Genomic DNA, 16,282 nt, shown 5'->3' with positions numbered 1-16,282 from the left:
GAAGAGAAGTCAGGTTCAGCCGGCCGGCAGCTCCAGTATCTCCTTTCCCTAACTCTACACCTACTGTACCCGGGAGCGAGCGAGCAAGGGAGGGAGCGAGCGAGCAAGGGAGGGAGCGAGCGCAGCGCGGCGCAGCGCGGCGCGGCGCGGGAGGGGGCGCGCAGGGAGGGCGGACAGCAGCCGCGGCCTGCGCCTGCGCATTGGGGTTGTTTTTCACAAAGCTGCTCTTAAAGTGAGCTGGCAGCCTTTAGCCGCCCGTCTTTGTAAGGAGACCACTGAGACGAGCGGGAGCGCGGAGCAGCAGCTTCTGCTGCCCTGACTTTTTAAGAAATCTCAATGAACTATTTGTAGAGAATCACTGATCCGGCCTGCAAGCATTTTGCACGGCAAAAATATCGATCAGTGTTAAGTGAAGATCACATTTTATATGCGATCTTGACTTTTTTGTCTTACATTATATTTTTATAGATTTTGTTATAAACATGGTGCTGGGAAAGGTGAAGAGTTTGACAATAAGCTTTGACTGTCTTAATGACAGCAATGTCCCTGTGTATTCTAGTGGGGATACTGTCTCAGGAAGGGTAAATTTAGAAGTTACTGGGGAAATCAGAGTAAAATCTCTTAAAATTCATGCAAGAGGACATGCGAAAGTACGCTGGACTGAATCTAGAAACGCCGGCTCCAATACTGCCTATACACAGAATTACACTGAAGAAGTAGAATATTTCAACCATAAAGACATCTTAATTGGGCACGAAAGAGGTAAGTTTTTCTGTTATTCAGAAGTCATTGGACTCATTTTCTTTGGAAACGTACCTTTTCAGTTTTCTGAATTAACGTGATTCTACTCATAGTATAACTAAGCAGTTTGATAAAGGTTAGCAAAGTTGGAAGGTTTGGATTCTCCTTGACGTTCATCGTGTGTTAAGCCGTAATGCATGCAGGCATCTGCAAAGTGACTGCAAACTACACTTATTCAACTACCTCTATACCCGGCTTGGTCTGTGCCATACGCGCTTGTAGTCCATTTGCACCTTATAAATTCTGCTTGAATCTAATGCAATCGTTTTACTAATATATTTTCAAATGAATTGCTAAAAGCTGCAGTCTTAGATTTTTGCCCTTTTACTTGCAACCTAAGATGTAAAAACTGAACTTCAATCAAGAAATGTAATAACATTTTTAAGAGGCTTAATGGGCGTGTTTCATTTTTAATTTTGGAATGCAAAAGACTTTAAAGAATTGATCACTGTGCTTTCATAAAAGGTTTATGTGGCTTATTTTGACATATGGTATCAACACCCCACGTGTTTTTTTCTCTATTCTTTCCCATTCCTTTAAAAATTTACACCCAGCATTCCTTATTTTAAAGGGTACTGTCTGTCATTATGATAGGTATCGAGTCAGTTTTAGAAGCCATTTAGGATCAGTAATTTTCTTTTCCGAGCATCATGTCTAACTTTGGAACGTGCATTCAATGAAACCCATGCCAGTCAAATGGAATTGAAAAGTATAGGGCACACTGGATTTGATTTTTGGTTAGAAGAGGGAGATAAAGGGTTGTCAAAGGGAGAAGGAGTCCTGAGATTTCCAATCTATTGTTTAAATGGTTACATTGTGGAAATATAGGAGAGTCTAGGCTTGTTTTTCTAAGTTTCCACCCTTTGTTAGAAGCGGTTCAATCCTGTTTCGGACCAGTTCTGGGGGGTGGTGAGGAGGGGCGCTTGTTCTGCTCTCAGCAGATTGGTTACACGCGTCAGGTGGTGGCGATGACTTAATTCCTAGCCCAAGAAGAATATAATGTTAAAACTGGTTATGTAATTTTTGTGCCTCTCCTTTTTAATGCAGTATTTAGTTCAGATGTTGGCGATTTTTCAGAAAAAAATTAGAGACATATTTTACCTTCTTTTTTATATTAAAAACGTACATCCTGGAGAGGTGCTGATGACTGAACTAAGGCAAGTGAGAAATGAAGGATGCTTTGAGGGGCAGTATTAATGCATGATTTCTGAAACTATTAAGGTGAACTCAGTTCTTTAGTAGGATTTTCGTAGATACAGGTACTTTGCATCCTGAAATAACTAATTAATGTCTCCAAGCGTTAACACTGATAGGAGATGCAGATGCCTAATGACAGTCTTGGTATTTGTTGAAAAGCAGATAGATGAGTTTGTGTTTCTACCTTTCTGAATATTGCAGCCTTTTATGAAATGGGTGAAACAAACAGATTTTTCTTCAAGAGGTTGAGACTTGCAATGGGGGAAAAGTAGAACAATGAGTTGTGAGGACAAATATAATTTCATTAGTTACACCATGATTTCATGGTAAAGAAAACTAAATGCCCTGCACCCCCAACAAAATGCCCCCCAAACCCTGCAACGCGTAGACGAGCTCAGTCTGGAATAGTTTCAATGACTTGAAACTGGGAGCTCTCAAACTAGCCTGGTAACTGAGACCCCGCCCCGGGCGCCCGGGATAGGCGGAGCCAGGTTTGTTAGCCTGTTGCTAAGGCGATGGCAGGCGCTGATTGGATTGGGCGCGGGCGGGTGGGGAGAGGGGGCTCGCGCCGCTGCTGGGGCGAGGCTAGGAAACCGGCGTGCGCCGGTAAAGGTCCTTCCAGAGCCACCCCCACCCAATCCATACTCACGTTTGTTCCCGGGCTTCTGGGGGCGCCCGGCCCGTGTCACATCACGTTCTATCGCCCCTCTTTTGGGCCTGCTAAGGACCATCGAAAGGAAACGACTTCAGGCTTTAGCTGAGTTGAAGGCAGACGCTCCTGCCGGCCTTACAGGTGCCGGATGGCCCGGGACCCAACTTTAGTGGAAAATCCTTTTCAGATGGAATTTGGATGGGAAGGGTTGGCAGGACCCCCGTTAGCTATCTTCCGGGTAGGAGGTGTCAGGGGACTCCTGTGAACGCTTCTGAAACAAAGCGTGTTCCCCGACCTCTCCAGTCGCCACACTGGCTACCTTGAGTTGACCTGAGGGGACAGAGCAGAGGCTGGCCCGGGGAAGAAAGAAAATGATTCCAATATCGAAATCTGGGTGGGGGCTTCGAAGGGTATTCTCTGCCCCCTCCCCCATTGTTTTCCGAAAGCTACAGGCCCCCGCCTCCCCTCGGCCGCCCCAGTTTCCCTCGCGGAAACTAAAGGTGTCAGAGTGGCCCGAGCCAGATCGAACCGGTCGCCGGCTGGGGCGTGTAAAGCGGAAGCGCCGCGGCTCGCTCGCCCCGCCCCTCGTCCAGCAGGCTAGGTTGTGCGGGCACGGGCGCGAGCGCCGCGCGACGTATGCCGTATGTATAGCGGGGCGCGCGGGCGGCGGCGGCGGCGCGCGAGCAGGCCGGCTGGGATCTGCTCGCGCCGGTTTAGGCCGGTCCTCTCCTGCTCCGGTCTAGTTCTTGATTGACAGCCCGGCACTTGTTTACCACGGCGCGGCCGCCGCCGCTCGCCTCAATGAGACTGCTGAGCTGGCACAAAAAGGGAGCGAAGAGGGAAGAAAGGGAGAGGAAGGCGAACTTTGGGCGCCTTCGAGGGGAGCGAATTTAAATGGCCCCCAGCTCATCAGCTAGTTTTTGGTTCCGAAATCTGTTCAGGGGATTTGCACAGGGGACGAGGAAAATTGTATGGAGACATAAGCGAATTACCGTGATTTTTAAATAAAAGTGTCGACGTATACATGCTTTTCCCCCCTTTTCTCGTTTGATATCAGGGAAGCATCACGTTTTTTGTGTATATTCAATACTTTGCTGAAGGAAAGTTAAATAATGTGCCAGTTTTTTCTACTCTGGGGGCTAATCATAAAGGTTTCTACACCGAGAAAACTAAAAGATATTTCTGTAATTATTTAGAACGCTAAATAAGCATTTTAATTATCTAGAACCCCCTCCCATATTTTCGATTATATTTCTTTATTTTCATGCCACTTGAAAAACAAATTTGACCAAAAAAATTGGTTGTAAAATGAAAGGTCATTCCTTTTTTATAGAAACTGGAAACTGTTAATAATTAGACTTCATCTTCTTCAAGAATGTCCGACAATATTGTTTCCTTATAAGTAGGCACCTCCTAAATGCGGTTCTTGGTAATGATCTAAGATATAGTTTATGCAAATTTTAATCGTTGCTAGGACTGAGTGTTGTGATCACTTTAGGTCAATAAATAATTATTTTTAATTACAAAACTGACAAAATCAATGTGTGTCCCTTTTTTTTTTTTTTTTTCCTACTGCATCTATTTGACAAAGTTTTCTAGTGGTTTTGGAGTATCTATTCTATTCACATCTTTGGCATTATTTCCCCTAAACTGACATATTTTTAAAAGGGTTGCACGAACAGTTTTTATTTGATACATTGTAGTCTTCATGCGATAAATTTAAGCAAACAGCTGGAGACAAAGATAACATTATCTTACCATGATGTGAGACCCGAGCCTTTTGAGTATATATACTATTTTATCAACAGATGCTTTACAGTTTGGGTCATTTTCCATTTAAAAAATAAAAGTCTGTGGGGTGTGAGTATTCATTATCCCCATTTTACGGATAAGGCAACTGAAAACGGGATTTTTATTTCGTCCAGAGGAAATGATGAAGTTAGAATTAGAACTCGGCTCTCTCAGACTCCAAAGCTTGTTTTGTGGTCTTAATTATTATGTAAGCATCTTTAAAGTTATGCCACCCTGCGGAGTATGTAAATGTCAAATAATAAATTCTTTGTTTTCTTTTTATGTTTCTTTTAGATGATGATAATTCCGAAGAAGGCTTCCACACTATTCATTCAGGAAGGCATGAATATGCATTCAGCTTCGAGCTTCCACAGACGTAAGTATTATAAATAATAGGCATTTTTATACATACCCATGATCAGCGCATTTCTTTAAAATTAAGTATTCTAAATTTAAACACTTTTAGTAAAAAAAAAAAAAAAACCCTTTTCATGACTGGAACTTGCTAGAGGAAAACAATATATTAAACATAAGAAGCTATTTTTTAATCTACCGTGGCAAAATTATAGAAAGCATACTCAAATTTCAGTCTTCTATCCCAATGTTCATGAGGTTTTTAAAATAGGAATAGTGTTTCCTTTAACATGAGTGAATTGGAAGGTGCTAGTCAAATAATAACCACTTTATACTTAGTTTATTATCAATTGTCATTATGAGAAAAGACCCTATCAAGTCTCAGTAGCTTCAATTTATAAAAAGTTCTGTGTTCCACATTAGCTTTTCTGCTAATACTAACCAATAACTAACCAATAGCAGTAAGCTTCAAAAGTAAAAATAATTAGGAATATCCTAACTTTAGAAATGTTGTTCTCCTGATATGAACTTAATAACTTCTGTACAAAGAATTATTGGGAAGGTCACACAAGAGATATGACCCAAGCTTAAAAGGAAAAATACATCAAGGATACGTTGATACAAAACTTGGAATCTAGTAAGAAAGGAAAAAGGAAAGTGGTGTATTCTTGAATTAATGACAGATTGTTGGAAGAGATTATACAAACTTTTTTAAAAAAAATAATGCCTTTTAGCAAATACTAAAACCTGCAAAATGGCACTTGTGCCTATTATTCTGGAGAATAAACAGATTACATAAGATTTTGTCAGGTGACAAATGTACATAATTCTACATTTGTTAATTCTAGTGCTTGAGATGTTATATAAAGAGAGAAGTCATAAATGGTATTTTTTAGAAAATTCTATTTACTATATTATTTGAGAATTTTATTTGGAATATAATGCCCTCATCTAATTTCTGAGAAAAATATTAAAGTTTGTCAATAGAATAACGCTAATATGGGGCCTGAGTATTTTCAGGGTCATTTAATGTTAAAGTTCTATCTGTAAACCAAAGTCATTTAACATAAACTTTGGATAATTATTAGCATACAGTTTAAGATTTTATTTCTCTGCTATATACAAGTTAATATGGGAGTCTAAAATGCAAAAAAAAATGTGAAAACACCAGTGTTCCTTATACTAATCTAAGCTAGCACTCTTCCTTGTAACTAACTGAACACTGAGTATTTTACTAATGAAATTATGAAAAAGAGACTGAACTCGCTAAAATAAAACCTTTCACAAGTAAGATCTGACAGTTAAAAAAAAAATTTGATTCTCTTGACATAGATCAAGAGGACTATTTCTTTTTCTTTTGAAGCCTGTAAAGTTAGAGAACAGCCAAACAAGAATTAGAAAATGAGTAAACTGAGAGATACAAAAGTAGTTTTTCAGTAAACTTATGAAATGTGAAATTTTTGAAACTATAATGACTATTCCAGGCCTTTTCTAGACCTTAATTAGTTGCTATAAAAAGATGATAATCTGACTAATGAGAAGTGGAGTACTATAGGGAATTTGGTCTGAATGTTTAACCAGTGTCTAGAATTTATCAGTAGAAATAGTTAAACCATTGTCAACTTTGTTTTTGAATTCTTGGCCTTTTCAAAAAATGTCCATTAAACTTTCATAATTTTGCCACCATCATTAAAAGTAGCCTCCTCTTAGTTTAAATGGATTGTATTCTTCTGGCTTTTTAAAGCAAAATTTTAAAGATATTTATTGTTTATTGTTACTTGGAAATAGAAAGTTTTTTCCCCAATGACTTATCCCTTTGGAAATTTTTTAAATTACATGTTTGATACCTCATTGGTACATAAACGATACAATATATTAACACTTCTATTCTGACCTACTGTGTAATTGTTAGAAAGAGGTATAAAATTAATATATTGACCTTTATATTCTGCACAGACCACTTGCTACCTCATTCGAAGGCCGACATGGCAGTGTGCGCTATTGGGTGAAAGCCGAATTGCACAGGCCTTGGCTACTACCAGTAAAATTAAAGAAGGAATTTACAGTCTTTGAGCATATAGATATCAACACTCCTTCATTACTGGTAAGAATTGACTGAATTATTCATTCTTTGTTTTTGGCATATAAATATTAAAGAATAATCAATCACCTAAACTATGCAGTTGTCATAATTTAGAAATACTGGTTTTCTTTTAAAATTCCATAAATATACATTTTCTTAAATACAGTCAAGAACACTGAAATTAATGACAAATATGCTCATATTTTTGACATTGTAGTACCTTTAAGTAAATATGAAACTAAGACCAGTATATGATATGAAGTATCTCTTACTCACAATATGAGTAACAAAAGCCATAACAACAAACAGATCTGGTCCTTGGATGATTTGAGTGGAAGAAGGACAGTAGTATCTTTTATTGCAATACAATATCACTTAACTTGACAATATCATAATCTAAAATTTGTACTATACTTTGTTATTCCAATAGAGGGATAGTTGTCAAATAATGGGGAATCATTCGTTTCATTAAAAAAACTCCTTTTTTAAAAGAATCTATTTTTAATTGCATTTGTCTGAGAATAAATCAAATTTGACTTAAAACTGTATTTGGTTTAAACAAATGATAACATCTTTAAAGCAAATAAGAAATGGGCATTTTCCTTTTTTTACATTTTTTTTATATTCTCAGAGAAAGATGTTAACATTTGGAATTATAGTCAGATTGCTTTCTGTGCTGCCTTTTTAAGGCAGTTTAAATGGAATGTGGAAAGGGTTTTTTTTATTTGGTTGGTTTTTCATTACTGTATTTGTAAGTAGTGTGAACTAAAAAACTGTTTATGGGAAAGGCTGTACACCCTTTACCTTTTTTTTCTAATTGAATGGAAATTTATATAAAAATAAAAGTAATGGTATAATTCAAAACCATCAATTAGTTAAAAAATAAGAAGTATATCTGGATCCAAAAAAAAAGCAAAACCAGTTTTAATTTTTATTTTTCCACAAATTTAGGATTATATTTTAAAATATTCTGGTATTGATTGTACCAATCCATACACTGACCTTTTTCTCTAAATTGTTTTCTTACAGTCACCCCAAGCAGGCACAAAAGAAAAGACACTCTGTTGCTGGTTCTGTACCTCAGGCCCAATATCCTTAAGTGCCAAAATTGAAAGGAAGGGCTATACCCCAGGTATGTATGAGGTAGATTCCCACAAAAAACTTTCTTCACTTAGCTTTTGTGTATAAATTTATAATATAACTATTAAATATCAACATAATATCGTATTCTTTTGTGAAATTACAAATTGTGCTTTTCCATTTGTTTTTTCACAAAATAGAATGTAGTTTCCTTTTTCAACTGGCTACTGATGAGTTCATTTCTATGACTCTTAAGTTATTTGCAGTTCCTAGGACACCTTTTCGTGCATGTTAGTTGCTCTTTCTTACTTTAGCTTTAAGAATCTTGATTTCTTGGCCAGGCGCGGTGGCTCAAGCCTGTAATCCCAGCACTTTGGGAGGCCGAGACGGGCGGATCACGAGGTCAGGAGATCGAGACCATCCTGGCTAACCTGGTGAAACCCCGTCTCTACTGAAAAATACAAAAAAAAAAACAAACAAACAAAAAACTAGCCGGGCGAGGTGGCGGGCGCCTGTAGTCCCAGCTACTCGGGAGGCTGAGGCAGGAGAATGGCGTAAACCCGGGAGGCGGAGCTTGCAGTGAGCTGAGATCTGGCCACTGCACTCCAGCCTGGGCGACAGAGCGAGACTCTCTCAAAAAAAAAAAGATTCTTGATTTCTTTTGTTATTTTTTTCTAACAGTAGATATGTATATATTTTTCCCTCTCTAGGTGAATCAATTCAGATATTTGCTGAGATTGAGAACTGCTCTTCCCGAATGGTGGTGCCAAAGGCAGCCATTTACCAAACACAGGCCTTCTATGCCAAAGGGAAAATGAAGGAAGTAAAACAGCTTGTGGCTAACTTGCGTGGGGAATCCTTATCATCTGGAAAGACAGAGACGTGGAATGGCAAGTTGCTGAAAATTCCACCAGTTTCTCCCTCTATCCTCGACTGTAGTATAATCCGTGTGGAATATTCACTAATGGTATGTACACATTTAAGAGGTTTTTTCCTTTCTTTTTTCTTTTTTGAAACACCTGTCACCCAGGCTGGAGTGCCGCGGCACAGTCTCAGCTCTGCTGCAGCCTCTGCTTTCTGGGCTCCAGTGGTCCTCCCACCTGAGCCTCCCAAGTAGCTGGGAATACAAGTGTGCTTGTAGCCAGGCCTGGATAATTTTTGTATTTTTTGTCGTGATGGAGTTTCACCATGTCACCCAGGTTGGTCTTGAACTCCTGGGCTCAAGTGATCCACCCACCATGGCCTCCCAAAGTGTTGGAATTAGAGGCTGAGCCACAGTGCCTGGCCCAAGAAGTCTTTGGTGTTTTGTTTTGTTTTGTTTTTAATCTTAAAGTTATGGAGACATAATTTTGTCTTACATCCAGGTTTTTTAATTCCATATATAGTGACATATGAAATACATAACTCTTTATATAGTTTGACTTATAATTATACCTTATATGTAAATGTACTATATAGAATTATACATAAAAGAGAAACTTTTCATGTATGTAAGATAAAAAATGAAGTAAATGGGGGTTTCAAATAACATTAAAATTGGTTATTAGTTTTTGAAAAGGAAATCATATTTGGCATTCTAAACGTAATATTTCTTTGCAATGTTTAGGTATATGTGGATATTCCTGGAGCTATGGATTTATTTCTTAATTTGCCACTTGTCATCGGTACCATTCCTCTACATCCATTTGGTAGCAGAACCTCAAGTGTAAGCAGTCAGTGTAGCATGAATATGAACTGGCTCAGTTTATCACTTCCTGAAAGACCTGAAGGTAATTTGATAATACATATCTAAGCTTAATCTCTTACTATTATTATCAAGAAAATTATTTTGCTTCTGATATTTTATGACCCTAAATGAATGTAATCTTCCCCTAAAGAAAGTAGATGTGCCCCTAATATTCAGTTTTGATTATATGTCTTCATAGTTTTAATCACCAAACAAATAATTATTATTTTACCTTGACATTGCTTTTTAATACCTACTATTTTGTGTATTTTGACATGCATAAGAACATGCTGTTCGAATTGCGTGTATCTTTTTCCTTCAGCACCACCCAGCTATGCAGAAGTGGTAACAGAGGAACAAAGGCGGAACAATCTTGCACCAGTGAATGCTTGTGATGACTTTGAGAGAGCGCTTCAAGGACCACTGTTTGCATATATCCAGGAGTTTCGGTTCTTGCCTCCGCCTCTTTATTCAGAAGTAAGTACCTACTCTTAAGTATGCAATGAACTGGCTGTCTTGGGAAATAGCATTGCAGGCATTTTTTTTTTAAATGTAATTAGATCTTGATTATCATGATAATAACAGAACAAATAATTTGACAGAGTAAAAGTTAAGATTAAGGTTGTCAATATTTACTAAGTTTGAGATAGAGGTAGGACTGTTCACTTGTTAGGGAATTAAGACAATGATCTAACCTCAGGTTGAATTACTAATTTTTTTTTCTCTTAAACTTGTATCTTGAGACACATTTTTTGAAGGAAGAATTTTGTATATCCAAGCATCAATAGGAAGAACTGGCATTTTGCAAACAGTGATTAAATAGCTAGAATTTATCTTATTCATGATTCTTTTCCAATTCTTGCATATTTTGACATTCTCAGTCATAAGAAATAATGTATTTGTGATAACATCTTAAAACAACATTCCCACATGGTTAGACTATTTTCATTTATCTCATTGATGGCAGCTAAGCACTTAAATGTAAATAAACATAACCCTTAGGAGAGGCCCACAGACTACTGAGGAAAACAAGCTAAGAAGCAAAATATTACATCATAATGTGATAAAATGCACAGCTCATTTGAGGAGCAGCTTATTGGGTCTTGGGAATCAGGTGGGGCTTCTTGAAAAGGCGACCGTTAAGCTGAATTGTGAAGAATGAGTAGTTCTCAAAAGGCAGAAAGAACAGTATATGTAAAGACAAGGAGTAAGTAGGTAGGGTATCTAGCAATTTCACGATATTTCAGAGTGACTTTAGCCACTAGTACACATTTTTAAGGGGTTTTGGAGTTGGTTTTGATACCAAAATAATTCTGTAAATTACTAGAATCAGCTTTTTCTTTTGGTTACTGTAATTTACATAGCTGTTTTACACTGAAATATTACTCCCAAATTAAACATCAGGGGGATTGTTCATCAAATTTCTCTCTCTTTTTTTTTAACACCATAACTGGAAGGGTCAGTTTTCCTTGGGATGCAATAATATGAGATCTTCTTCATTCATTGATTATAGAATATTCAGAATTCTTCATGAGACATAATTTTTTTTACTAATACATAAAATTTCTGTTAGATGCTAAAAGTGTTCTGTCACTTGCTACAGATTTTGTCATTACATTTTTACTTGGACATTTCTTTCTTGCTTATTATAAGTCAGTCATTTCTGGCTTGATTTGAGGCTCCCTGGCTGTCCAAGGAGGCATTTTAAAAAGAATGGCAATCTAAGTATAGTTCACTTTTAAGCAATTTGTGGGAAAATTCTGCCACCTTTTAAAAAGCACCAAAGATAATTTGCAACTTTTAAAACTCTAAAATATGTTCAGGGTGTGATTTAACTAAGAGTTATTTGACTTTTTTCCTTCAAAAATGTGTTTTACCTAAAGCTTCTGAGGTAATTTGGGTTGTTCCACATTTAAATGCAAGTGGATGGGTCTCATCCAAAAGCTCTTTCAGTAAAAAATATATTAAACCCAACAATTTGCTTTTCTGTGACCATTCTATTATCTTTGTACCTGAGAAGCAACTTTTCATTAAAAATATGTACATATGAAAGTCACTCCAAAGATAAAGAAGGTGAGAGAAAATCTCTTGAGTATTTTGGGTTCAGTAGTTTTACTTCCTGATACACACACTGCATTTTTTGGCCATCTCTGGAGTTTTACACCCATGAGTTATTACCTCACATAAGCACATTGTTTATGTAAGTAAACAAATTGTTTGCACATTGTATAAACAAAGAGAATTGTTTACACAATTTCATTTTTCCAAAGTCAGAGGAAGCAATGGGTTAACTTTTTTTTTGTAGAAGGATGAAAAGGGGTACTTTACAAAAGGAGATGATTGCTATGAAGATATTCTATATTGTGTATTTAGGTCTTAATTAAGTACTACTACAATACTGAGTAAGTCTTCATTCAATGATAAAATTTTACTGTTAATTTTTATGAAATAGGCTACTATTCAGACATACCTTAATCTTGTTAATCTAGTAATTAAATATCAGGTACTTTATAGGTACCAGCACCCTTTCCTCCCCACATAGCATTTCAGATATGAAAAGAGAATAATTAGATACAATATGCTATAATTGGCTACAATATGCTAACAAGCTATGTATGCTCTCTCTGATTACATTTCTTGACTAGTATTCAGAATTGTAATCATTTGCTGCATTCTTCCTAGACCTCATGAAATAACTTTGTAAACTTTTCTTCTCATTTCTTTCTAGATTGATCCAAATCCTGATCAGTCAGCAGATGACAGACCATCCTGCCCCTCTCGTTGAAGGAACACTTGGTTGAATCAAGTTGATGTGGGTTCTGAACTGTATCTCTTCCGGCTGAGGACAGAGAAGTATCTTGGAGACACGTTTCAGAGGAAGTGGAATTGTTTTTGCCCAGAAAAATGGCGAATACATGAAACAACCAGTGATCATGCTTTAGAAGCCTACAGCAACATTCTGGGACTGCTCCAACATGCTTGAAGATCTAAGCTTTTCTCTTTTAAAACTGGCACATACTCAGAGCAGTCTTCTTAGCCTATGGTCGTACGTGTCAAGACACCACGTTGTAAAGAGGGATGATCTCCTTCTTTTGATTTGAAAATTTGCACATGCTCAATGCTTACATTGTGCGGTTCGATGTCACTACAGCTTTTTTTTTTTTTTTTTTTTCTATTTTTGCCAGACTCTTGATACTCTTAAAACTTGTTTGTGGTCAGCACAACAAGGAACAAAAGAAAGCTTTGAAAAAACTTTAACATGAAAAGACGCACTGACATTTTTTTTTTTAATTTAATATAGCCTGGACTTTACCTGCGTATGCACATGCTCAGAATTGTCCTACTAGGCTGACCATGTATCACCTCTTCAGCTTGGATCCAATTGTGGATTTATTTACAAACATCAAATGCCTTCAAGCCAATCCTTTTTGCTGTATGTTTTGCAGCCTACTGTAGTAGATACGCAACAGATAATGTGGGGAAAAAAGAGATGAGAGGAGGAAGCTAATAAGAGACTGTCAAGATTGTATACCTTCTTGGTTTCTTTTAAAAATTTGTTGCCTTTCTACTATTACAGCAAAGCAGCATTTTGTTACTGACTGCCTAAAATCACTTAATCTCAGGTGAACGCATCACTTGCCAAACTGTTGGAATGCTATTTGTGTTTTGTTGCACTGTTTTTTTTTTGTTTGTTCGTTTATTTGGTTGGCTTTTTGGAGAGGGAAATTTGGAAACGGGACATACACAAAAGTTATAACCCACCCACATTCCCTTTTTATCATGACATGCAAGAAGAAACTAGCTGAGCTAAGAATGGAGTGAAGAAAGGCAGTATGGCAGGCACCAGCAAAGAGTTGAGGGCTGTTGCTCTTAAAAATTATTTTTATTATTATTATTTTAAAAGTATGGAAGTTTTCCATTCACTGGGGAAAGGAGGGAGAAGTGCATTTATTTTTATACAGAGTTACTTAATTACCTCCAAAACACATATGTTGGAAATCGTTTTTGCTGGTGCAAAGTATATTAATGAGCAGGAATACATATATTAAGGTTATGATTAGAGAGCTCAATTTGTACCTTTGCTATCTTGCTCAAGCTTGATATAGCATGAAAACTCAACTTTATTCCAAAAGTGTATAACTTCAAAATTTAAAATACTAGAACGTTTGCTGCGATAAATCTTTTGTATTTTTGTGTTTTTCTAATGAGAATACTGTTTTTCATTACCTAAAGAACAATTTGCTAAACATGAGAAATCACTCACTTTGATCATGTATAGATTACATAGGAAGAACAATCACATAAGTAAATTATAGTTTATATTAAAGGTAATTTTCTGTTGGCTCATAACAAATATACCAGCATTCATGATAGCATTTCAGCATTTTCCAAGGTACCAAGTGTACTTATTTTGTTGTTGTTGTTGTTGTTGTATTTTAGAAGGAATTCAGCTCTGATGTTTTTAAAGAAAACCAGCATCTCTGATGTTGCAACATACGTGTAAAATGGGTGTTACATCTATCCTGCCATTTAACCCCACAGTTAATAAAGTGGCTGAAAATAATAGTAGCTCTGGCTTGGTGCTTGACCTGGTTAAATACTGTCTTAAAGCTCATACAAAACAAATAGGCTTTTCCATAAGTGGCCTTTAAGAAAACATGGAAGACAATTCATGTTTGAAAAATGCTGACAGGGTGAAGAAAGCCCAGTGTAAAAATGAATCGCGTTTTAAGTGATTCGGTTAAAGGGTTTGGGCTCCCGTAGCAAACTAATACTAGATAATAAGGAAATGGGGGTGAAGTATTTTTTTATTGTTAAATCATTTTGTGAATGTCCCCCTCAAAAAAAAGCTAATGGAATATTTGGCATAAAGGGCATTTGGTGGTTTTATTTTTGTTTTGGGGGGGATTGTCAGAAAATCCCTTTTCTCTCTTATGTCTGACTAGGGAACAATTGTTGATATGCATAGCATTGGAATACTTGTCATTATATACTCTTACAAATAACACATGAAGCAAGAATGACCAATATTCTGATAATTGGCACTGGATCACAAAATGTGATAAAACTTTAAAATGTATAAAACTTTATCAAATAAAGTTTTATTTTCCCCATTAAAAAGTATTTCTTTAGAGGCATTACTTTTTAAAAAATATTGGTCAATTCCTGACATAAGATGTGAGGTTCACAGTTGTATTCCAGTATTCAAGATAGATTCCTGATTTTTCAATTAGGAAAAGTAAAATCCAAAATGTTAGCAAAACAAAGTGCAATATTAAATGTTTGCTTTATAGATTATATTCTATGGCTGTTTGTAATTTCTCTTTTTTTTCCTTTTTTATTTGGTGCTGAATATGTCCTTGTAGGCTCTGTTTTAAGAAAACAATATGTGGGAAATGATTTAATTTTTCCTATTGCTCTTCCTTGTGGAAAATAAAGTGTTTTGTTTTTTTCTGTTTTGTATAATTGTTTGGAGATTTATTTGAATCTTGATCATATTACTAACTCACCATACATGCAAATACATTAAACTTATAATTAAGCTCTATTTTAAGCCATTCTGGGTAAGAATTGTATCTAGGTCTGTACTAAAGAAAATTACTGACCAACTCTTAGGCTAAAGCAGTCCTCCTGTCTCAGCCTCCCAAGTAGCTAGGACTACAGGTGCACACCACCACACCCAGTTAATTTTCTAATTTTTTTGTAGTCATGGTCTCACTATGTTACCCCAGCTGATCTCAAACTCTTGGCCTCAAGCAATCCTCCCAACTTGGCTTCCCAAAGCACTGGGATTATAGGCGTGAGACACTATGTCCAGACTCTAAATTTCAATCTTAAATATGAAGCAAACTTAACCACGTGAAATAATTCACTTACAGGCACCAATTCCTTCTCACTGTGTTGTGTTGAAATTACCAGTGTTTCAAGAGTACATAAACATAACATAGTTACATTTTTTTTGTTTTTAAGAGTGTGTCTCACTTCATCGCCCAGGCTGTAGTGCAGTCGCAGGATCTCGGCTCACTTCAGCCTTGACTTCCCAGGTTCAAGCAATCCTCCTGCCTCAGACCCCCAAGTAGCTGAGACTACAGGCATGCCCCACCATGCCCGGCTAATTTTTGTGTTTTTTGTAGAGATGAGATTTTACCGTGTTGCCCAGGCTGGTCTCAAAGTCCTGGACTCAAGTGATCCACCCCACTTGGCCTCCAAAGTGCTAGGATTACAGGTGCAAACCACCACGCCTGGTGTGAAAGTTACATTAATTTCTAATTTTTGAAGAATATTACTAAATTTCTTTAAATTTTAAAAACAGTGAATATTCTTTGTCTTAAAAGAATCAATTTTATAGTGTCTGATAACCTTAGAAGTACTTTTGGAGTCACATTTAGAATTTTTCTTTCAGTGTTTATACATTCATGCATGAGTTATCAAGTTGTATATGGGCCTTACTATATGATTCTCCAATATTTCTTCCCAAATATATATTCACATGCAAAGTATGTTACAAAGAGGCATCTAGACATACACTTCGGATTTTTTTGTTTTGTTTTTTGAGACAGGATCTTGCTCTTTTGCCCAGTCTGGAATACAGTGATAT

General features: G+C 36.9%; 1 protein-coding gene across 3 annotated transcripts; it reads left to right on the top strand.

Annotated features, from left to right (window-relative positions):
- Nucleotides 1-220: 220 nt before the first annotated feature.
- ARRDC3 (arrestin domain containing 3) lies at nucleotides 221-15,150 on the top strand. 3 transcript variants are annotated; one of them, XR_648225.4, is made up of 8 exons: nucleotides 221-762; nucleotides 4,736-4,817; nucleotides 6,752-6,899; nucleotides 7,908-8,010; nucleotides 8,669-8,925; nucleotides 9,565-9,727; nucleotides 9,969-10,161; nucleotides 12,413-15,150. XR_648225.4 is itself a non-coding variant. In XM_003899919.5 (8 exons), the coding sequence occupies exons 1-8, from the start codon at nucleotides 483-485 to the stop codon at nucleotides 12,467-12,469; spliced, it is 1,245 nt and encodes a 414-aa protein (XP_003899968.1). In that variant the 5' UTR covers nucleotides 221-482; the 3' UTR covers nucleotides 12,470-15,150. The 3 variants fall into 3 exon arrangements, 2 of the variants coding, with proteins under 2 accessions (XP_003899968.1, XP_017815220.1); XM_003899919.5 differs by having other exon boundaries at nucleotides 10,007-10,161; XM_017959731.3 differs by lacking the exon at nucleotides 6,752-6,899 and having other exon boundaries at nucleotides 254-762; nucleotides 10,007-10,161.
- The last annotated feature ends 1,132 nt before the right edge of the window (nucleotides 15,151-16,282 follow it).

The sequence above is a fragment of the Papio anubis genome, chromosome 5 (genome assembly GCF_008728515.1).
Source record: "Papio anubis isolate 15944 chromosome 5, Panubis1.0, whole genome shotgun sequence".
Classification (NCBI taxonomy): domain Eukaryota; kingdom Metazoa; phylum Chordata; class Mammalia; order Primates; family Cercopithecidae; genus Papio; species Papio anubis.
Note: the sequence above shows the minus strand (reverse complement) of the source record. Positions and strands in the feature narration are given on the sequence as shown.

Excerpts from the sequence above, each read along its gene's own strand:
- ARRDC3 (XM_003899919.5), top strand. The coding sequence starts at position 483 with ATGGTGCTGGGAAAGGTGAAGAGTTTGACAATAAGCTTTGACTGTCTT. Across the intron at positions 763-4,735 it reads CTTAATTGGGCACGAAAGAG|ATGATGATAATTCCGAAGAA; the intron begins GTAAGTTTTTCT and ends TGTTTCTTTTAG. Across the intron at positions 9,728-10,006 it reads ACTTCCTGAAAGACCTGAAG|CACCACCCAGCTATGCAGAA; the intron begins GTAATTTGATAA and ends TTTTTCCTTCAG.